Source organism: Ochotona curzoniae, unplaced genomic scaffold (assembly GCF_017591425.1).
Source record: "Ochotona curzoniae isolate NIBS_2020 unplaced genomic scaffold, NIBS_Ocur_1.0 contig_2699, whole genome shotgun sequence".
Lineage (NCBI taxonomy): Eukaryota > Metazoa > Chordata > Mammalia > Lagomorpha > Ochotonidae > Ochotona > Ochotona curzoniae.
The window spans coordinates 4247015-4269625 of NW_024465561.1; the positions used below are offsets into that span (position 1 = coordinate 4247015).

Sequence of the window (22611 nt, forward strand, 5' to 3'; positions counted from 1 at the left end):
ACTTCAGCCACTAAGCTACCACGCTGGCCCCAGACAGCTTTCTTTTTTTTTTTCTTTTTTGATTTATTTTTGTTGGAAAGGCAGATCAGATTTATATAGAGAGAAACAAAAAGATCATCCACCTGCTAGTTCACTAGCCAAAAGCCTACAAGGGCTGGAGCTGCACTCACCTGAAGTAAAGATCCAGGAGACAGAAACTTCTTCTGGGTCTCCCACATGGGTGCAAGGTCACTGCCTCCCTAGGTCATAAACATGGAGCTGGATGGGAAGTGGAGTAGCCAGGACATGAACTGGCAACCAAATGGGATCCCGGTACTTGGAGGTGGAGGATTAGCCAATTGAGCCATCACACCTGGTCCAGAGAGTTTTCTTAACAACACCTGGAAGAGTTTCTTCCTTTGATATTGTAGGTGAATCTTCAACAACTGTGGACCAGGTCTTAGTGTTGAATATGCCCCCATGTGGTCTCAAATATGTCCCTATCCCCCGACTCTGATATCCTATTCCTCCTACATCAGTGAAGATGATGACATCTGCCTCTCACAATTTTCTGAAAGTGATGAAGCAATTGATGTATGTGCTGTGCTGTGTGAGCACCTGCATGCACACTCTGATCTGTTGTGCGTATGTGAGCTGATGATAAGTCTATTCTCAGCTCCTTGCGAAGCCAGCCATCCAGTCCCTGGGGCAAGCCAGGGTCCAGGCTCGGCCATCTGGAGAGGCTCGGCCATCTGGGAGAGTGTTCCACTGCCCTTGCATCAGGAGGCCAGATCAAACTGATCGGAGACTCCGCAACTCTCCAAACCAAGGACTCTCACACTTTAGCTAGCATTAAGATCAGCTGGAGGGCCTGGTGTGGTGGGACTAGTGGCTGGAGTCCTCGCCTTGCACGCGCCAGGATCCCATATGGGCAGCCCCACTTTCCATCCAGTTTCCTGCTTGTGGCCTGGGAAAGCAGTCGAGGACGGCCCAAAGCCTTGGGACCTCGCACCCACGTAGGATACCCAGAGGAAGTTCCTGGCTCCAGGCTTTGGATTGGCTCAGCTCCAGCTGTTGAGGCCACTTGGGGAGTGAATCAGCTGATAGATGATCTTCCTCTCTGTTTCTCCTCCTCTGACTTTCCAATAGAAATTAATCTTAAAAAAAAAAGAGACAAGCTAGAGAGCTTGTTGAGACTCAGATTTCAGGGATCCTTTCTTCGGAGTTTCTGATACAGGCCTCAGAGCAGGGGAGGGTAATAGCTTGTGTTTTTAACAAATTCCCAAGTGAGGCTGGGAATTATGTTCATTATTATACTATATATATTAATCTATGAGAACAGCACTTTCACTACCTGGTCACATCTTTTAAAAATCCCTCCTCTTAATACTGAATGATGAATGGGGCTTAAATCTTGAGTTGTGGTGTGGATATTCAAATCATAGCAATATTATTTCTGGTTCTGTTATTAAAAATTAGACAGCTATATGAACCTTCCTATGTCTGTCTGCTCATACAGGTGTGCTCAAGACTTTTGAGGAAATAGGAGTGTGTATCATTTACTGAAGAGCACACTTTAGGAACCATTTCCCTTTAGTTTTTGTTTCATCTAGCAAACAAGGTTGGGTTTCTACTGCCCTCTGCTGGGAAGACCATGCATTTAACTGTCATGTTTCCAAAGCACCTGAGAAGTAGAAAATGGCATGAAAGGAAATTGAGTGGTCACTTACCTGAGAACCAGACTAACCTGAAAATGATAATCACAACTTCTTATTAATTCAGAGTCTACTTAACATGGTTTTCACATGAATTACCCTCTTCAAATTTTTTTTTCGCAACAACCTTGTAAACTAGGCCAGATAGGCATTTTCATTTACAGAAAGAAATGAGAAGTTAAGTCCATCACACACTAGTGACAACAGACTCCTTGACAGAGGGATTGTTCGAAGTAAGAATATTTACAGTCCAACCAGCAAAATTAGCAGTCTCGCGATGACCGAAGAGAAGGGAATGGAGAACAGGGCAATGATTCAGCTACCTGATTCCACAAGCTTGAGGAAGGCTTCGAGCCCAAATGGCCAGATCTTTTCTCTGTCTGTGGTAGGTGGTGCTGACTTAGTACTGGGTGCTTATCATCTCTCGCTTTCTTTTTTTTTTTTTTAAGATTTATTTATTTATTTATTTTTAAAGATTTATTTTTATTGGAAAGGCGGATATACAGAGAGGAGAGACAGAGAGGAAGATCCTCTGTCCGATGATTCACTCCCCAAGTGAGCACAACGGCTGATGCTATGCCGATCCGAAGCCAGGAGACTCTTCCAGGTCTCCCACGGGGGTGCAGGGTCCCAAAGCTTTGGGCTGCCCTCGACTGCTTTCCCAGGCCACAGTCAGGGAGCTGGATGGGAAGTGGGGCTGCTGGGATTAGAACCGGCGCCCATATGGGATCCCGGTGCATTCAAGGCGAGGACTTTAGCCACTAGGCCACGCTGCCGGGCCCATCATCTCTCTTTTTTTAAGTCTTGAGATTCATACAGCAACAGAATCACCTAGGAAGCCTGATAAAAGTGAAGGTTTTTGGGGCTCAAGTCCATGGCTCTGACTAAGTAGGTTTAAGACAGGGTTCTAGGAATCTTCCCCTCAACACACACACTAGGAAACTGATGCAGCAGGTGCAGAGACCACTTCTTAAGAAAACTTAGTCCTTCACAAAATGCTATCCTAGCACACTACAAGCAGCAAAGAACTACAGTTTACCCAAGGGCATTCTAGTCTAGCCCCATTCTTAGAATTTCATGCCTCCTTCATCCATAATATCCTATTGCAATATGACAGAAAATGCTAATACCTTTATTACTCCTTTGGAAGCCTTGGGTTTCTCATATAGAATGAGGTGATTCCTACACCTCCTGGAGTTGTTATAAAGACTAAAGGCAAAGGTGTATTTGTGCACAGCTAAGACATTCAGAAGGTGTTTTATTATTTTCATTAATTTTTAAATTTGGGACCCAGCATGATGGCTCAATTGACTACTCCCCCATCACCCCTTGTAAGTGCTGGAATCCTATACAGGTGCCAGTTCATGTCTGGCTGCTCTACTTTCCATGCAGCCCCCCACTTGTGGCCTGGGAAAGCAGTGGAAGATGGCTCAAAGCTTTGGGACCCTTCATCTGCGTGGGAGACCTGGAAGAGTCTCCTGGCTCCTGGCTTTGGATCGGCGCAGTTGTAGCTATTATGACCTTTTAGAGAGTGAACCAGTAGATGGAAGATCTTTCATTCTGTCTCTCCTTATCTCTGTAAGTCTCCTTTCCAATAAAAATAAATATTAAAACAATATTTGAAAGGCAGAGCAATTAAAGAGTAAGGAAAGAGAGTGAATGTGTTCTTCCGTCGGCTAGTTTATTACCTAAACAGCTGCAATCGCTGAGTCCAGAAGCTGGAGACTCTGTCCTGGTCTCTTACACAGGTGGCAGGATCCTCTTGAGGCTTGAACCTCTTCTGTTGGCTGTTTTCTCAGGCACATCAGCATGGAGCTGGATGAGCAGTGGAGGAGTCAGGATACCAACTGGTGCTCCAGTATGGGAAACTGAAAGTATAAGCAGCAGCTTTAACCCACAACACTGTCCCTCTAGAAGGTGTTTAATTAACACGAGTTTATGATTCTTGCCTTCTGATTCCTAGGTCCTTGAACAGAGTAAGAGTGGCCGAGTCCCCCTCTTTTGGAATCCCATGGGTTTTTAAGCAACAGTTCTGAAGAGAAGCAGGGGAAATTTGAGGTGATGTCTTCTCCCAGACTTATTCCCCTGTGGAAGGATTTTAAAAGCCTTGTAAATGACACTATACAGAAAGGCAAGGTAAGGTCCATGTAAGACACACATTTAACTCACTAGCCTCTTTGGGGTGCCAGAGAATGGTCCACGGAAATAGGAAACAAGCCAGACAGACCACAAAGACAACAGTCACCTTAGTAGGAAGCAGCTCTTTTAATTCCCAATGAGTCTAATAGACTTGGTAGAAGGAAATGTTGATAGTGGGAGGTGAAAAGCAAACCTTCAGAGGAAGCAGTGCCAGGAAGATTTTCTGAAAGAGAAGGGGAAAAGCACCAGAAAGAACATTTGGCATCTTCAGTTTACTCTGGGGGGTTGGCTATGTGTACAAGGACCCCCTGATGTATGTACTCCACGGTCTATCATTGTGGGGCAATCTATATTGTACGTGTGCTGGTCCTCCATCAAACGTAAAGGCCAAACAGGGTATCCTAAGAACTTTAGTCAAGTTTTAAGTTTTTAGCACCATACTAACTTTTGGGACACTTCTTGATATTATAAGTATAAGGTGATGTACTTGCCTGGTGATTTTAAGATGTTGTGGCCTTTACAACACTAGTACTTTTCGAAGCAAGAGAAAATGTTAAATGACGGCTTTTTCTCTGTGGTCACAATGATGAAGTCTGCCCACGTAGGACCTATGGGGGATTGGGTGCCTTACATTTTGATGGATCTCTTAAGTGCACATCAAGTGTTGATGTTCTAAAGGTAATAAGCGCATGTGGGTGTAACAGAAGTCAGCCTTGGGATTGGAGGCATAACTCGTGGCACTGTTTCAGCTGCAACCTTTGTGGGTTTATATTTGGTGCTTATGGGTCCTGGCCTCTTAGCTTATGCCATACCTCTCCTCAGAAACCTTCAGCTGATCCAAAGAATGACCTAGTTGTGTTGAGTGACAGGTCCCAGGTGCTGTTCAAAGAATCTCGCTATCCTCAGAATATGCCATTCATAAGCCATTACGTGAGTGACTCCTACTTCTTTGCTTCCCTTTCTTGGCTGACACCATCCACAAAAGAAATACAGGTAAAACTGCCATTCTACTCCTTTATAGTTTGGTTCATTTAGAGTGATGGGGGAAGGGGGGAAGGGGCAAGGAAAGACACACACACATACACGGAGGGAGAGAGAGAGAGATCTTCTATCTCCTGGTTCATTTCTCAGATGAGGAGTTAGGCCAGGCCAAAACCAGAGTCAAACTCTTCATCTAGGTCTCCCACGTGGGTGGTAGGACTTTATCCACTATGCTATCGCACAGGGCCCTCCACGTGGGTGGTAGGAACCCAAGTACTTGGGTTTGCTGCCTTGCAGGAATATTAGTAGAAAGCTGGATCAAAAATGGAGGTGGAACTCAATCCCAGGCACTCCAATATGTGGTGAGTGTATCCCGAGTGGTGGCTTAACATGCTGTACCACAATGCCTGCCTATTCTCCAGCCCTCAGCCCAGACTGACAAAGATACAGCCTTTGAATAAATGTGGCCCAGAGGCAGGACTCGCCCCTCATTCTCTCTTCAGTGACAGCCTCTATTTTGAGTACACTGTGGTCCCTAAAGTAGGCAAAAGTTAGTGAAAGAGTCTTGAGCTTCCCATCTTGAATAATTTCTAACTCTCAGTAAAATTAGTGTAGTGTGTTCCAATTCCTCCTTAGCATAAGAGCAAGGAAAAGTAGCTAAATATTCAGTCCTTTCTTCCTCTTATTATCCTTTCTAAACAGTCCCCATCTTATTTTCTTCCAGGCTGTAGTATGGATGAAGAGCAAAACCGAAGACATGGTTGAGAAAAGAACCTTTTCTATGACTGAGCGACTGCCACCTATTCAGACCATGGTCCACACGGGTTCTTTTCACATCCTTGTGGCCTACTGTGGCGACCTGTTTCTGCGACTCTTTGGGGACCATTTTCGGGCATTCAAGCCCCTAGGCATAGTACCCTGCCGCTTCAACATCAGTTGCCTTTGTTATGACCCAGAAATGAAGATGCTTCTGTCTGGTGTCATGGGGGCAGTCATCACCTGGCTCATTGAGCGAAGCGGCAAGGGCCTCCAAATGCTCCACGTAATTTCCATGCCTAATGATGAGCTTATCCAGGACATCATGCTGAATGGCCCCAATGGCTCCCTCATAGCTCTCTGTGAAACTGTGGTAAGGGTCCTTGAACGCCAGAGCCAGGGTAAGCTGGCAGAGATAAGGAAATTCACTTCCACAACCAGGGGCTCCCCCATCACCTGCTGCTGCACCTGTTTCGATCAGGGCCTTCTGTACGCTGGACACAAGGCTGGCGAAATACAAGTGTGGAACCTCAACTGGGGTCAGTCCCTCCACAGTTTTAGGGCTCATTCCTTATCTGTGATATGTATCCACAGCCGGCCAGAGGCCCACACCCTGCTAACAGCTGGAAAGGAAGGCTTAATCAAAGAGTGGAACCTTACTTCAGGGAACCTACTTCGGCGGTTAGAACTGGGTGAGGAATTGCATCGACTTCAGTTTATTGATAACACAACTTTTTTCTGCCAAACCAACCACAGTTTTTCCTTGCGTTGCCTGCCCTGTTTCTATAGCCTCTTCAATGTCTGTGGATCCACTCCGCAGCAAGTGCGTCGGGTCCGCTGTGGAGAAAACTGGTATCGGATCCTGTGCACCACTGAGGATGGTTTGTTACACTTTGTGTCCCCAGTAACAGGGAATCTTCTGGTTCTCACCTGGCCCTTCTCAATCCTGGACCAAGCTGTGGATTGGGCTTATGACCCAGGTAAAGAGGAGCTCTTTGTGGCAACAGGCAGCTCAGAGGTTTTAGTATTTGACACAACCCGTTGCCCTTGCCCAGCCAAGTATCTCCTAGGCACCTCATCAGATTCCAAGGACTTTGTACAATGCCTGGCTTATGGACATTTCCATCTGGGCCGGGGACTAGAAGGACTAGTGTTCTCTGGGCACCAGAGTGGTGTAATAAGAGTTCTCTCTCAGCACAGCTGTGCCCGCATAGAGAAATTCATGCACTTTGGGGCTGTATTATCACTCTCCACAATGTCTGGAGGAATTTTGGGCGGCCGAGAAAACTCTTTGCTTTGTTCCTATGGAATGGATGACTACGTCCACCTATCAGAAACTGTGCTTGATGGGATTCGAGTACAGCTGAGGCCACTGGCTAGCATTCTCAGCAGCTGTCACCTTAAACACCTTATCCTCTTGCCCAAGTCTGTGGGCGCCATCACAGAGACTAACTGCCTGCGTCTCTGGAAGTTCCATGATTTTCTCTCCTCTGGGTCACAGGGGGGCTCAAAGTTCATAGAGACCCTCCCTCTGCACCAGTGTTCAATTATGTCCTTTGACGTTTGCCTGCCTTTGAGTGTTTTTGTTACAGGTGGTACTGACGGCTCTGTCCGGATTTGGGACTTTCACGGTAGACTCATAGCCATGTTGGACTCATCGCTGCATTTTGGCCCTATCTGCTTTGCAAATGACCGAGGGGATCTACTTGTAACCTTCAACCAGAGTCTTTATCTGGTATCCTGTTTAAAACTGTTTCCTCCCAACATTCTGTCTTGCTTTTCCCTTATGAGCATAACAGATGAAGTAGTAGAAACGCCTAAACCTTTCATGCCAAGCTTCTTCTTCTCCTTTGAGATCATGTTTGTGCCCAAATATGTCTACCTTGGACATGGGCAACAGGAATTAGTAGGTCTGGAGAGCCTTATCAACAAGCGTGCCATTGCCTTTGACCATTCCGTGCCACATGTGATAGAAGAAGATGATGAAGGGAGTCCGGTATTGCTGCGCACCCCCAAACATGATTCTACAGAAGGAGTAGCAGGCGACTGGAAGCAGGGGAGCCAACCTCACCAACCCCATTATGTAGTCCCGCCCCAACTCCAGCTGACTAGCTGGGATGGACTCAATCCCTATCAGATATTGCGATGCTACTTTGGTCATGGGCGGGAATGGCTTCTTGCGCCTGACTGCTACATCCCCAACTCAGTGATCCGTGCCCGTCTTTGGCCAGAGGGCAGTCCAATATTCCTACAGTGTAGCCTGCATGCTCCCCAGCGGGAGCTGGAATGGGACAAGCCTCCACAATTCTTCTGGCATAGCAGGGTTAGAGCTTTAAGTGATGTACAATATCCAGAGGAGAAGGAAGATGAAGACTTCCTAGGCATGAGAATTTCCAAGGAGCCAACCTACAGTGTCCTTACAGACACAACGAACCGCAGTTGGCTGGGAAGAAAGATGAGTGAAATAGCTGTCAACAGCCTGATTGAGACAATCCTCAGCGTCATGATTCATGCTTCACCACTTAAGTACCAGTGCTGTGTTGGTGCCCTGCGCCAAATCTTTGCCTCTTATCAGGTATCGCCTTCCCTGCGCTCTGAGACAGCCCATCGGCTACTGGACGATACAACAAATTCCAACCCACAAATTCGAGAACTGGCTTGGGAAGGGCTCAAGTGTTTAGGAATGATTACTCATCTCTTTGCCTTGCCTCTGGCGCAAGGATTAATGGACAAGGACCAAAGAGTGAGAACTAAGGCCCTGGGCTTAATGGGTGACATTGGAGTTCACTCAAAGGCCTCACTTTTAGAGGTGATCCAGAAGAAAGAGACTTTCCGAGACATGCAGTAAGTTGTGACTGCCTCACTTCTTCACCAGCTTCTAATTTTCTTCCTCCTCCCCCTCCATTTTCCTTTTTTCCACTCGTCATTCCTTCCTAATCTTCTTTTTCATAGCTTTTTTCCAACTCTAAGTTATATTTGATGTTCCCCTCACTGCTCATTCCATTCTCCACTTCTTTGACTATTCCTACCATTTCACATTCATCCTTTTTCATATCCCTGCAGTGTCCCTGTACAGATCACACTTCATTCACTGTCTATCTTGGCTTCCTAAACTTTTTTTTTCTTCTTGGACATCATTTACTTCCATTTAATGCTGTACTTCTTCACTTTTCTGCTAAACCACCTGCCTATTCCACATTAGGTCTTTTTTCCCATTCTCTTTCACTCCCTGTTTTTGTTATAATCCTTCCTCTCCCTTGATTTCCACAGGCTGGAGATGATAGGGGAGGAATCCCTGGACCATCTGCTAGGGATGCGGCCCACAGATCTCCAAATCCTTCAGGCTCAAGTGGAGCAGCGATTGAATGAGAACCTGACCTTGTCGGGAGATAAAAAGCCTGATTTCTCTTTAGAAGTCTCTAGGGCTTATGAAGCTATATACCTTCCCACACAACCTCACACACTTGGTGAAGAATCTGGCATGACCATCAAGCCCAGCAAAGCCCCAAAACGGGGCCGAGGAATGGGAAAAAAGCAGAGTATGTATGGGGTGATATGGTCCATGTCCTAGGGTTTCTTAAGAGGTAGGAGGACAATTAGGATTAAAAGAAGCCAAAAGTTACTGGGTGGGGAAAAAAAGAACAGTGGAAATATCATTGAAAAGAACTCTCTGGAGCCATCATTGTGGTGTATTGAGAAAAGCCACTGCCATGTGGATGTTGGTTTGAGTCCCAGCTGCTCTATTTCCAAACCAGATCCCTAATAATGTCCCTGGGAAAGAGCAGAAGATGGCCCAAGTACTTGGACTTCTGCACTCATATGGGAGACCCAGAAGCAGCTCTGGGATCCTGGCATCAGCCTGGCCTGGCCCTGGCCATGTGAACAAGTAGAGCGCACTCTCTTTCTCATCCCTTAAATAATTGTTTAAAAAAAGAATTCTCCTAACTCTCCTATTAAGGATCTACCCATTCTCATGAAGACTCTATTTGGGATGGGGGAAAGAGATGCTCAGACTAAAGCAAAAGCAAAGAGACTGCTTTTTTTTTTTTTTTAATGGAAGTTCTTCTTACCTCACTCTAGCCTTCTGTGCTTTTCTTATCCCCATCTCTTGATCTTCCCAGCAGCTCGGAAACTGTTGCGGAGTCTCAAGAAGAAAGAGGTAGACTTAAAACTGATGATCACAGAGCCCATAGACAAAGAGGTTGAAAGTGAGCTGAGTGAAGCTGCACCATTTGAGATCCTGGATGATGCATCCATTCATTCAAAAATGGCTTCTGTCAGCAGTATGAAGTTCTCAAGAGAGGCTGAATCCTCAGAGGAAGATCTCTCAAAGGATCACGTTGCCTCGACAATGAAGGTGCTAAAGAAAGTGCATGACAAAAAAGACAAGAAAGCAACAGGTCAAAAGCCAACAAAGGGGCACAAGAAGAAGAAAAAAGAAGACAAAGGCATAATCGAGGAATCTCAGCCTACTTTGGTAGAAAGACAAATTGTGAAAAAGGCTAAAGCTCAGGGACGGGGCATGAGTGGAGTGCCTGGCTACAAGAGGCCCCATGGACGTGGCTCATCGTGGCGGGATGACCTGTGTCGCCTTATGGTCCTGAGGGTATCTGAATCCCAAACAAAACTGTCAGAAGCTTTAAACACTGAGCTAGTGGCTAAGGCTAAGGAGATCTTGGCAGATCGGTTTCCCAGCTGGGAGCTCTTTCAGGAGCTATGTCCCGTATTGAAGAAAGAAAGCAAGGTTACAATGGAGGATCTTGACTGGGATGTAATCTGGCAAGAAGAGAAACCAAGGTTTATTCATGAAGAGATCATTAGTGAGGACATAGTGATCAGAGATGAGGAAGAGGAGCAAAAGAAAGAGGAGCAGATGGAAGAAAGTGCCCTGCAGGAGGAAACCAAGTTGATTCGCAAAAAAGGCAAGAAAAAGAAACTTGTTTTTGTAGAACCAGGTGACCTAACCAAAGGAAAACGAAAATCAAAGAAAGAAGAAAAGAAATTGTCTAAGGTGTCACCTAAACAGGAGAGGAAAGCAGTCCTGGAAGGGAGGAAGGCAGTCTGGGAAGAGGGGAAAGAAGTACAGGAAGGGGAGAGGGAAGTCCAGAAAGAGGGGAAAGAAATCCAGAAAGAGGGGAAAGAAATCCAGAAAGAGGGGAAAGAAGTCCAGAAAGAGGGCAAAGAAGTCCAGAAAGAGGACAAGGAAGTCCCAAAAGAGGACAAGAAATTCCAGAAAGAAGCGAAGGCAGATAAAAAGAGGAGGGAAATAACTGAACAAGAGGGAGAAATGTATAAGGAAATGGAGGAAATAGCTGTACCAGAAGAAATAGCTGAGGAAAAAGAAAGACCAATGACAGTTAGAAGGAAACCCACTTTCCCTGAGTGGAAGAATTTCTGGGATCAATGGAAAAAGGGCCAAAGTGAGAAGATATCCTCGGATGAATGGAGACGTCTTGAGAAAGAGGAGCAACAACAAGACAAGGAGGAAATATTCCCAGAAGAGGAGGAAACAAAGGATAGGGAAAAGAAGAAGAAATGGGACAAGTGGAAACGGACCTGGGAAGATGTGTTTTCATCCAGGCCCAAGGATCATAAAGGTGAAGAAAAGGAGCTGGAGAAAGAACTGTTTCAGAGATGGAAAGAAATGTCTAAGAAGTGGGAAGAAGAAGAGGAAGAGGAGGAGGAGGAAGAAGAAGAGGAAGAGGAAGAGGAAGAAGAAGAGGAAGAGGAAGAGGAAGAAAAACCAGCCACTGAAGAGCAGAGACAAATCCAGGAACAACGAAAACTGGCCATGAAAGAGAGAAAAAAAGCCCGCGCTGCAAGAAGATATGCCAAAGAAGGGAGGAAACTAGCTCAACAAAAAGAGAAACTCGCACAAGAAGAAAGAAAATTGGCCCAAGAAGAGAGAAAACTGGCCCGAGAGTTTTTGAAAACGATCCGAGGAGAGGGAAAAGTGGCCCAGGAAGAGAGGAAGACCGCTCAGAAAGAGGAAAAGCTGGCCCATAGACAAGTGATGATAAGCCATGAAGCAGAGCAACTGGCCCAGAAAATGAAGAGACTAGCAAAAAAAATGGAGACAGCGGCTCACAAGGAGGAGAAACTAGCAAAGAAAAGAGTTGATGTGGCCAAGGCAAAAGTAGTAATGGCCCAGAAACGTGAAACACTGTCCAAAAAGGAGAAAATCCTGGCACAGCAAGAAAAGAATTTGGCTGAGGAAATAGAGCAAATGGAATGGGAAACAGAAGAAATGGCTTGGAAAGAACAGGGACTGAATAAAGAAAAAGAAAAAGTGGCCAAGGAAAAGGAGAGACTGGCTCAGCAAGAGAAGACACTTAACAGGCAAGAAGAGAAACTGGCTAAGAAAGAGGAAAAAATGATCTTGGAAGAACAGCTGCTAAAAGAGGAAGAAGAAAAACTGGCCCACGACAAGGGGAAAAGCCCTCAGGATGTGGAAAAACTGGCCAAGAGAAGGGAACAGCTGAGTCAGAATAAAGAGAAACTGTTCAAGGAAAGGGAAAAATTGACCCAAGACAGGAAAGAGCTCACCATGAACAGGAACATCATGATGCAGAAAGAAGAGAATCTGGCTTGGGAAAAACAGAATCTGGTTCAAGATAAGGAAAGATTGGTTCCGAGTAAAGATAATCTCCACCGTCTCAAAGAAAACCTCCTGAAGACCAGAGAGCAGTTAATCCTGGCAAAGAAGAATCTGGAAATGTACGCACAGAAACTTGCTCAGGCAGAGGAGAGGCTAAATAAAGAAAGGGAGTCAGTGACCCAGATGAAGGAGCAACTGGTTAATACAGAGAAAAAACTGGCTCAGGTAGAGGGAAGTCTGGCTAAAAAACAGGAGGAACTGGCCCAGGAAAAAATCAAATTAGCTTTGGGGAAAACATCCACATTCCAAGAAAAGAAACTGCTCAGAGATGAACTGAATATTGCTAATGAACAAGAAGCCTTACACAAGGAAATGAAGAAAGTGGCCCAAGAGAAGTCGAGACTGACTAAGCAAATGGAAGTTCTGTTGAAGGGAGGAATTCCAAAACCCTCAAGACAGAAAAAACCATCTGAGGAGGAAATAAATCTAATTAAAAGGAAATTGTCACAAGAAGAGAAAATACTGACCTATCAAGATAGGATATTGGCCACAGAGGAGAAGAATGTTGCCAAGGGGAAACTGGAGTTTACCAGAGGACAGAGAATGTATGCCCAAGAAGAAAGGAAGTTAGCCAAAGCAGTAAGGGAGATGGCTAAAGAGAAAGGTGACATTTCTAAGGAACCAACAAAAGGTGGCACTTCAAAAGCCTTAAAGGCACTTCAAAAAGTAGTCAGTGATGAAAGAAAGCTAACCCAGCAAGAATTAAAAATGGCAAAGATAAAGAGGTCACTTTTTGTTAAGGAGAGCACATTGAACAAGGAACAAGATAGACTTGATGCCAAAGAATGGGATTTTTCCACGGATCAAGCAGACATGACCAAAAAAGAGAAAAAACTGGCCCAAAAGCAGAGAAAACTGACCAAGGAAATAAGAAAAATGATAAGCCAGGAGAAAAAAATTGCTGAGGAAGAAAACAGGTTGGCCAAAGAACACAGTGAAGTTCTTCAGGAGGGGGAGGAGGAAGAAGGATTAATGAAAGAACAAGAGGAAGAAGAAAAAGGAGAGGAGGAGGCAATCCACATCCTTAAAAAAAGGCAGAGAAAGCGCAAACGGCTACAAGGAGTTGCTACAACAAAGGGAAAGATCTCCAGTGAAGAGGACGAGTTAGGCATCGAAGAAAGCTTCTCTAAGGAGATGGAAAGGCTGTTAGGTGAAGTAGAGCAAGAGAGTTCCTCTGAGGAGGAGAAGGAGGGACAGGAAGAGGAGGAAGAGGAAGAAGAGGAGAAAGGGGAGGAGGAAGAAGAGGAGGAAGAGGAAGAAGAGGAAGAAGAGGAGGAAGAGGAAGAAGAGGAAGAAGAGGGGGAAGAGGATGTAGAGGAAGAGGGAGTGGAGGAGGAAGGGGTGGAGGAGGAGGAGGCAGAAGTAGAGGAGATGGAAGTAGAGGGGATGAAAGTAGAAGGGGCCGAAGGGAAGGAGGAAGGAAAATGGGGAAGGAAGGAAGAGAAATGGGGAGAGGAAGAAGCGAAACTGGGAGAGGAAGAAGGGAAACTGGGAGAGGAAGAAGGGAAACTGGGAGAGGAAGAAGGGAAACTGGGAAAGAAAGAAGGGAAACTGGGAGAGGAAGAAGGGAAACCAGGAAAGAAAGAAGGGAAACTGGGAGAGGAAGAAGGGAAACTGGGAAAGAAAGAAGGGAAACTGGGAGAGGAAGAAGGGAAACTGGGAGAGGAAGAAGGGAAACTGGGAGAGGAAGAAGGGAAACTGGGAGAGGAAGAAGGGAAACTGGGAGAGGAAGAAGGGAAACTGGGAGAGGAAGAAGGGAAACTGGGAGAGGACGAAGGGAAACTGGGAGAGGAAGAAGGGAAACTGGGGGAAGAGGAGGAGGAATTTCAGAAGGAAAAGAAAAGGAAGGCAAAGAAAAAGAAAGAAAAGGTGAAGAAACAAAAGAAAAAGGAGCAGCAAGAAGACGAATTATTCAAGGAGGAAGAAATGTCTGAGGAGGAAGAAAGTGTGAGTGAGCATGAGATGGAAACTTTAGATGTAATAAAAGAGGAGGAGGAAGAGGATAAAAGTTCACTGGAGGAAGGGGTACACAAGGAAAAGGAGATCCTAAAAAGGGAAAAACTACTGAAGTTTCCAGAAGAAAGTGGAATGGTCGTAAGGGGACGGGAAACAGCCCCTTCTACTGGAAAAACAGTCCCTGAGGTAAAAGGTACTGCTCTAAAAGTGGAAATTCTGAAAAGCCCTTTTAAGAAACCTATTTCAGTGGATTTAGAGATGGGAAGGAAGATGTCATCACCATTACCAGTAAAACACACATTCTGGGAAGACAAGGGCACAGAACTCGAGGCACCCATGACATTCTCAAGGATCAAGTTTTTGGACAAAGAAAGAGAACTGTTGGAAGAATATAAACCTGCACCTCTACATGTTTTGGATACGATTTTGGAGCCCCATGATGAAGGTTTAAAGACACCACTCATGACCCAGATAATCAGGAAGACCATGGAAACTCAGAAACTCCAACATAAGCCACCAGGTTCCAGGAGGAAGTGGCTTTTGCGACATCGTCCATCCCTGACAGTACAACCTAAAGGAAAATTGCCTTTTTCCAAAATCCTGACTGAGGAACAGCTTCCAGAGGTAAGTCTCTCAGATGCACAGTGGGTCCACCAAGTGCTAGAGCAGATGGAAGCAGGAGAGCAGCTTCCCAGGGATAGTTTTCACAGATTGTGTCAGCTCCTCAAAGACCTTACCTCAAAGGGAAGCTTAGAGTGGCTGCAGCTGGCCAAACTGGAAGCCATCGTGTACCATCATATACAGGCCATGGAGTCACAAAGCACGGGGATCTTAAAACCTAGTAAGGGGTTCCTAAGTCCAAAACATCTAAAGGTAATCCCTCCTATCAAAGCAAAGGAAAGGGAGGGTTGGCCAAAACCTTTAGATGTCCTGACATCAAAACCCCAACTAGTTACTAAGAGGGTATTTGATCCAAAAGCTCTCAACTGGCATCTTCTAGGAGAACCCTACAGAAGTGAGCGGGCACAAGAGCTATCTGACGCTGTTAAAGAGATGGATGTACAACATTTTTATCCGGCCGCAAGAGACACTCTTCCAAGCCCCTATACCTCTGTGGAAAAACAAACACTAGCACTGATGTTTCAGAAGGACTTTTGGGATCTGAAGGACAAGAGCAAGTTGCCCAAACTGCCCAAGTTGGAGAAGAAGCCACAGCCTATCTTACATAAAAAGGAAGAGCTGCCTCTCTGGGAGACATTTGTGGCACTGTACTACGTGTTGCGGATGCTGCAGCAGCGATATGCCCAGGACACTGCTGCCTGGATGGAACAGTTCAATCAACTCATGGACCTGTACCAACTCAAGTCTCCCCGAATCCGGAAGCTGTTACAGGACCTGCTACTGACAGAGGAACCTCAGACCCAAGAGATCACCTATAAAGAGGCACTAAACACCACGGATCTAGTTCCTGGGGAGCGGTTATTTTATCACCTTTTTTGTAGCAGCTCTCGTGTCCCTAGAAACCCTCCAGAGTTCCAGGATGTGATACCCCTTCCTGGACAGAACAATATCAGAACAATTCATGCCATGGGTATTGCCCATTACGGGATCTTGGAACTTGCCTGGAAGAGCCTGCCCCAAGCTGACATTCATCTAAACAAAGAATCGCCCCACATCATTGCTCCCACTCCCTGATCTCAGACTCACTAGTAGGAGCCCCAGTGGCACAGTCAGTTAGTGCATGGTACTTATGCAGACTGACCAGAAAATAGGATTTTTTTCATTCCTGACTCGAGAATGGTCACCAGAATCTAGACCTTCCTCTCTAGGGCCCACATCAAAGTGGGGCCAGGTCAAAGCCCTTTCTTTACCCTATTCTGGAAACTGGTTTCTATATATGGAATAAACTAGAGATTCTTGCTTGCAAAAAGCACTTTTATGTATCTCTTATCCCCAAATTCTGATCCTCAGGATGTAGCTGTGGAAACCAGATACATATTCCTGAGAGCAGGAAAACTTCCTAAAAGTTAGTGGTGTTCATCCTGTCAAGGCCTTAAGGCAGAAGCATTTACCCTTGTCTTCTGAGACTTCCTATTTACCACAGAGGCCAAGGACAATGAGATCTTTGTGTCTCAAAGTTCCCTCTTCCATATCAAACTACATTTCAAGCCATACAGAATGAGAGAGCTGAGGTCTGGGAGTAGCAAGCTTCAAAAAGGATGATTTGTCTAACAGCTGGTCATGGCAGCAGAAGAAAGTAAAATGCAGCTGAATCTGCAGCCTTGACCTGAGCAACATCTCCTTTTAAGCTTCTGTTTGTGTAGAAAAAAAAGTGCACAAATTAAAAATATGAAACTTTTAAAAAGAGAATGTACATAGAGAAGGGGGAGGGAAGACTGTTGTGGGAGTGTGTTGCAGGTGACTCCTGAGGGATTCCCAATGACAAGGCCACGGTATTTGCAGGTAAGTAAGAGGACTGAGACCTGGCAGTTTGAAGGGGACAGGCTGAAGAACCTTTATGGGTGAGAGTGATGCAACAGCCTGAACTGGACTTGTTAGCATAGATCATTGCTGACCACAACTCACCAGCTCACACAAAAGCTAGGGTTGGGGATCTACCTTGCAGGACTAGACCACAGTACCTGATAATGAGTGTCAGAATAGGGGATGGGTAATGTTAGGCTGGGCCATGACTCTAACCAGCATGCGAAAGAACTGGGACCAGGGGTAAATTCTGTGGGGGATATGTGGGCCCAACCCTGTGGAATTTCAAGTCCCATTGGTTAGGTTAAGAGTTGGGGTTAGTGATGGGTTGAGCTAGACATGATCATGGAACCCATCTACACTCATGGGTCCTGGGACTGGGAATAGGCTGGGCAGGTCCAGGCTGTATCACCCGCATGTGCACCCTAAAACAGGGTGTAGGGTAGGCCAAGCCACAACATCTACCAGCTCAAAGACCAGGACGGAGAGGGCAGGCTACACAAGGTAAGGACCTACAGGCATGCATGAGATCTAGTTCTGCAGTGGGCTTGGTAGGGGAGCTTGGGACACTCCCCTAGTGGCCATAGCTCCCACTGGTGAGCACATGGCTCAGGCCTAGGTGTTGGACAGGCATGACAAAGTAGCTTCACCCATTGGCAAATGTGTGGGTTGGCTTTGAAAGGGGGCAGATTGGATAGAGCCAAGCAAACCTTAGCCCACCAACAAGTTCAGAAGTCGGGCTGGAGCGCAGGTCATGCTGGACTAGGCTATCATACCTACTGGTTTGTGTGAGTCAGGGATGAAAGCAGACTGGGTAGGGCCAGGTTGTAGGGCCACCAGTGAGAGTTGGGACTGGGGCCAGCCAAGCCAGGCCAGGCTACAACATCTGGAGGCAAAGACCAAAACAGGTGAGGACCTATGTTAGGCTGGGTCAGAGCAACCACTAGCATGTACAAGATCTGTGACTGGGATCAGGCCTGGTTGGGGAGCTAAGGGGACACCTTGGATGGGTGGTGGTTTCCACTGGTGAGTGCGAGGGCTGGATCTGGTCTGGACATAACTGAAATGTCCTTTGGCATAGGTGTGGACTGGATCTGGGGTGTGCCAGACTGGGCTAGTTTCCAGCACCCACTGGTGATTGTGAGGACCAGGTAGGTGTAGGACAGGTTGGGCTAAGTCTCTGCCCCAACTGAGCCATGTGTAAGCTGTGTCTGGGTGTGGACCAGACTTGGCTAGGCTGTAGCTCCCATCAGTAAGAACCAGAATGGGTGAGAGCCAGTCAGGAAAGGCCACTATTCCTGCTAGGACAGGAGGTGGACTAAGACAGGCTAGGCCATGAGATCTGGCATTGGGAGAGATTCTGATGGAGGAGCCTGAGGAACTCCTCTATCAGGCTGCAGTCCCTGCAGGTAAGTGCAAGAACCAAGATGGGGAAGCAGCCCATACCACGCCAGGTTATGGTACCCACCGCAGAATGCATGTGTCAGAGCTGGGCTTCCTCATTGACTTTAGATGGAGTAGTGGATGACATATTCAGATGCACATGGAGGATGTGGCAGTCCATTTGATCCTGCAGAGGACACCTGGTACCATAACAGTGGGCAGAGGACAGAACAAATTGATCAACTACCCCAGCCAAGAGTTGGCAGTGAATATATGGGCAAATGGAGACTCTGAGGTGGACTATGTCAGCCAGTGGATCATGGAGGAATTTCATCGTGCTTGGAGTGGTGAGATCAACAGCATTTCAGAACTATTAAACTATCAAAACCACTTGACCACACCCTCGAAGAATGCCCCACATTGGGGACCCTGGGATAGCATCGGGTGATCATCCCCCATCCCAGGGCACAGAGTTGGTTGGGAGGCTGGGTGTGGCTACTAACCTTATTTCTCCCTTCTCCCAGATATAGAAAGACAAACAAGAAATGTGGAAACAATGATCTCACCCACTTTCTTTTAATCTTGACACTTCCCACCTTGATCAACTATGTAAACATCATGAAAAATAAAATTTAAAAAAATTGAAGGGGAGCAGACTGGACATGGACTTGTGCCCATATGGGATGTCAGCACTTGAAAGTGGAGGATTGGTCTACTGGACCATAGCAATGACCCCTACTATGAAACCCTCATGCCCATAAATTTGACAACATATGAGATAAACTTGATGACATATAAAATGAAATAATAGATGACATACATAGCTCAGAAAAGGAATATTTCCTGATTCATGCAGGACTTTCCATATTCTACTTTTTGTCAGCTAGCCAAATAATGTCCTTTTATTGCATTGTTTCCTTTCTATCCTAAGAGCCAGTCTTGGGTTGAAATATCAGTGGGTTCTCTTGTAAAAACAAAACCTGCTGGAATATTTTACTGTTATAGTCCCAAAGACAGGAAATTAACAGAAATCAGGGACCCTCAGAAATTTGATACTTTCTATGATAATCCACTATCCTTATATATTGGTCAAAATTATAGACAGCAATTGCATTTTCTCTTGATTATGAAACAGTTCAATCACAAAAGTGGTGTATTATAATAAACTATAGATTTCTCTGTTTTGGATTTTTTCTGATAGAGAAACATTTTGTCTAAAGTCTATACAGACTTTGAGGGTCATGGAGCTCTTGAAATTGAATCAAGTTAATATTATGTAATAAGTACTTTCTTCTCCCCCTGGGAAAAAGTCCGTATTTTTCATCAGATTCTTTTTTTGACAAAACACATTAAATTGCCTATCAACAAAAGAGCACAGACACCTGCACTTTATCTTAGACATGCCCAACAGTAGGCTGAATGTTCTTCAACAAATATCTTTCCCTTTGGGGGCCCATTTTCTAACTTTTGGAGTGGGAGTTAACAGTTCATAGCTGTCTTCAAGATGTTAGGGTTTCCATCCTTCTCTCCATCTCCCAGCATACGTGCTCTGTTGAACGTGGGACTGTCCCTAAGGTGTATAACCACCAACTGCTCTGGGTTAGGTTACAGGTAATGGGCAGCTAGCTGATCTTGGATGGGACTTTAAAAAGGAAGAGGTTCTTACATCCCTGGGAGAATATGACATGCTAAACTAAGGTAAGCAAATGAAGACACTACACTGAAATAGGGAAATGATCCTGACAGCACCTGGAAATCTCTAAACAGTTGGTTTTGAGGACTAAGCCCGGGAATGCTCCAACAACTGGAAGAGATGACCTGCCAATGAAACACAGAAGGGATACCCGGGAAGGTAAAGAAAGAACCTACAAAGAGTGTGTCCAAAAGTCAAAAGGTATACACACATTTCAAGGAGGGAATGACAAATTGTGTCAGGCCCTCAAGTAAGGAAATGTGAAAGACTCAGAACTGAGCACCAAAGTTTGCACTGGATGTAACTGATAACCTTGACACATTTCTGGAAGACTATTGGGACAGAGTGAGTTTAGGAGAAAATGGAATGAAAGGAATGGGCTCAGTAGATTTTTGTTTGTATATTTCAAGTTTCCAAAAATTACAAAAATAAAATGATGTAATAAATCCTCATACCCCTGATTTAGATTCAACTACTGTTAACTTATTACATAATTTTCTTTCTCCTCCCCAACCCCTGACAATTTAAGGGTAAATTACATATGACACGCAGTCCACGAGCAGTGGAGGAGGGGAGGAGCGTAGTTCCAAGCCCCCAGCTTGGAAGACCCAGGTGTCCAAGCCTTGTGGTGAGGCCTTTTAATTCCTACATTGCCCATTCATCCCCAAGCAGGGAGGAAAACGAAGCCCTCTCAGAAATGTGTGTGGTGGGGGGAGGTGGGGTGCGGTGGAGGGAAGCAGAGCGAGGAGCATGCTGGGAATCTGGTCCAGACACTTGTCCAAACCATTGCCTACTCCCCCTGGAAGTCCAATCTGCTCAGCTTCTTCACATCCAGGTTGTGGGGGGAACCAGCCCAGGTGGTCTTTCAGGTTTGTGTTCCTTTTTCTTCCCTCTGTGGCGGTGAGGCAGAGAAGCTAGGGAAATGTTAAGGATACTGCCTGTGCTGTGTTCCACCTCCGTGGTTTTTATAACACGTTGTGCTTTGCACCACCTTGGCACTTGAGGGGCCCAAGCACTGCCATGGGCACAAGCCTCGTGAACATCACGAGCCAGCGGCCATGTGGTTTGTGACATAAGACCAGTGTCACAAAGGCCAGAGCCGCACACCTCTGCAGGCCCAGCCACCATGATGGATGTGGCAACTGCACCCGGGTCAGGAGTCCGACTCTCCCGGTCTTGCCTTGTGTATTCTGGCTGTGCCAGAGAAAAGGCGCTTGGAGAAAAGGCGAGGGATGGAGGGAGATGGGAATAACAGTAGAAGTAATTACAGCCCATGGACTCATTTTAATCTAGTAAACAAAAAGACAAGGACAGGTCCCATTCGGCTGATTCATGTTTGTAGCTTTCTTCGAAATGCCGATTTTGGGAGGCAGCAGCTGATGCCTTAATTAATTAGCTGAGTTCTTGCTACCCAAGTGGAATTCCCAATAGTCATCTCGCGTTTAGGGAAGTCGGTAAACCACGGCTAGGAGCTCTCTCTTCCTAAAATGCAGGATACTCAGGTAAATTTGACTTTCCGTCTAAAAATAAATGTTTCTTTTTAACATAAATGTCTCAAATATTATTTATCAGAAATTCACATTTCACAGGGAATCGAATTCATATTTTACAGTTTTATGTAGCCCTACTTTGAGGCATTATTAAGAGCTAATGCACACATGTTTCTTAGTGTCTGGTACATGTAAATACAAAAAAGTGTATATAAAATGACTGATCTTCCTACACCCAAACATGTCAGTGTCTTCACTTATAATTTGGTCTGTACTATCTTGAATGGCCAGCCCTGAGAAAGCTTCTTAATTATGAAAGGCTGGTTTAAATGCCCTACTATCCCACAGCGATACAGTGAGCCCTTTCCACTAACACAAAGTGCCAGATTCTCCTGGCCTCCCAGCACTTAGCACCTTCAAGGGGGGATTTTGAGGTTCTTAGCAGTCTTGGTAGGTCCCTGGACACAGGTCTGTGTGTTGGGATGGGGCGGAGTTTGGTGAAGTCGGATGCATTGTGATGTTGCAATCAGTGATGCAGTGTCTGTGTGTGTTAAACAATCATGAGCGTCTGTCCTTTCTAGAATTTGGGAACACAGTCTTTAGTGGAGGATAAAGACGTGACAGTGAGAAGGAAATGGGGGAATGAGTAAGGAAGCCTATGGTATATAATACAGATTATGGTATATACCATTTAATGCTAGTAACAGGCTTTCGCAACTGGGAGACTGGACATTGAGCGTTCCCCCTGAGCTCATGAAGACATTGCCATATGTGAGATGAGATTGATTCAGTGTGAGACATCTAAAGAAATAAAAGGGAAGTTGAAGCGGCAGACCCTAGGGATTATAAATGTAAGTCTGGTTGACTCGAACATTTCTGGTTTTTCTCTCCTCCTTCAATTTCAGCATGCCTTTTCACTTCTCAGCCAGTAATAGCCACTTACTATATTCATTTATATCATAAATCTTTTAAAATTTTCATCAGTTTAGTTTTATAAAATGCCTCAGCGATGCAAAAAAAGGGGGCTTCTTCCCTGAGGTCCAGAGATACTGAAGTGAAATGCTTGACTTTCATCACAAGCCTAATGGGATGAAGTCCTAGCCGGGAGTTAGGCCCAAGTGTCAGGCTTGGTCAGAGTTGCCATTTCCCTGGTGAGAGCTTTTGGTCTTAAATTAACAGAGGAGGAAACTTTAGTGAATCTCTGAGATTAGTGAGTTTTCATGAGTATGTGTATAAAAAATGTTCTTTATGCAGTTTATGGGAATATCTCAACTTTTTAAAAACAGAAAAAATCATAATCTATGTTAAAATGTGTGGAAAATTGTCGGTATATAGTACAACAAAATGTTTATTTGGCTCATTTTTTAGTGTGACAGG

General features: G+C 45.4%; 1 protein-coding gene across 1 annotated transcript; it reads left to right on the forward strand.

Annotated features, from left to right (window-relative positions):
- Positions 1-3755: 3755 nt before the first annotated feature.
- Positions 3756-15879, forward strand: LOC121153798 (WD repeat-containing protein 87-like). The gene is made up of 8 exons (XM_040976541.1): positions 3756-3830; positions 4656-4826; positions 5539-8414; positions 8841-9109; positions 9695-10605; positions 10795-11167; positions 11240-13539; positions 14050-15879. Exons 1-8 carry the CDS (start codon positions 3756-3758, stop codon positions 15877-15879), a joined length of 8805 nt encoding a protein of 2934 aa, XP_040832475.1.
- Positions 15880-22611: the final 6732 nt, after the last annotated feature.

Bases quoted from the DNA above. Each gene is read 5' to 3' on its own strand.
- LOC121153798 (XM_040976541.1), top strand. From the start codon at position 3,756: ATGTCTTCTCCCAGACTTATTCCCCTGTGGAAGGATTTTAAAAGCCTT. The intron at 8,415-8,840 runs GTAAGTTGTGAC...TGATTTCCACAG, and splicing joins GAGACTTTCCGAGACATGCA to GCTGGAGATGATAGGGGAGG. The intron at 9,110-9,694 runs GTATGTATGGGG...TCTTCCCAGCAG, and splicing joins AGGAATGGGAAAAAAGCAGA to CTCGGAAACTGTTGCGGAGT.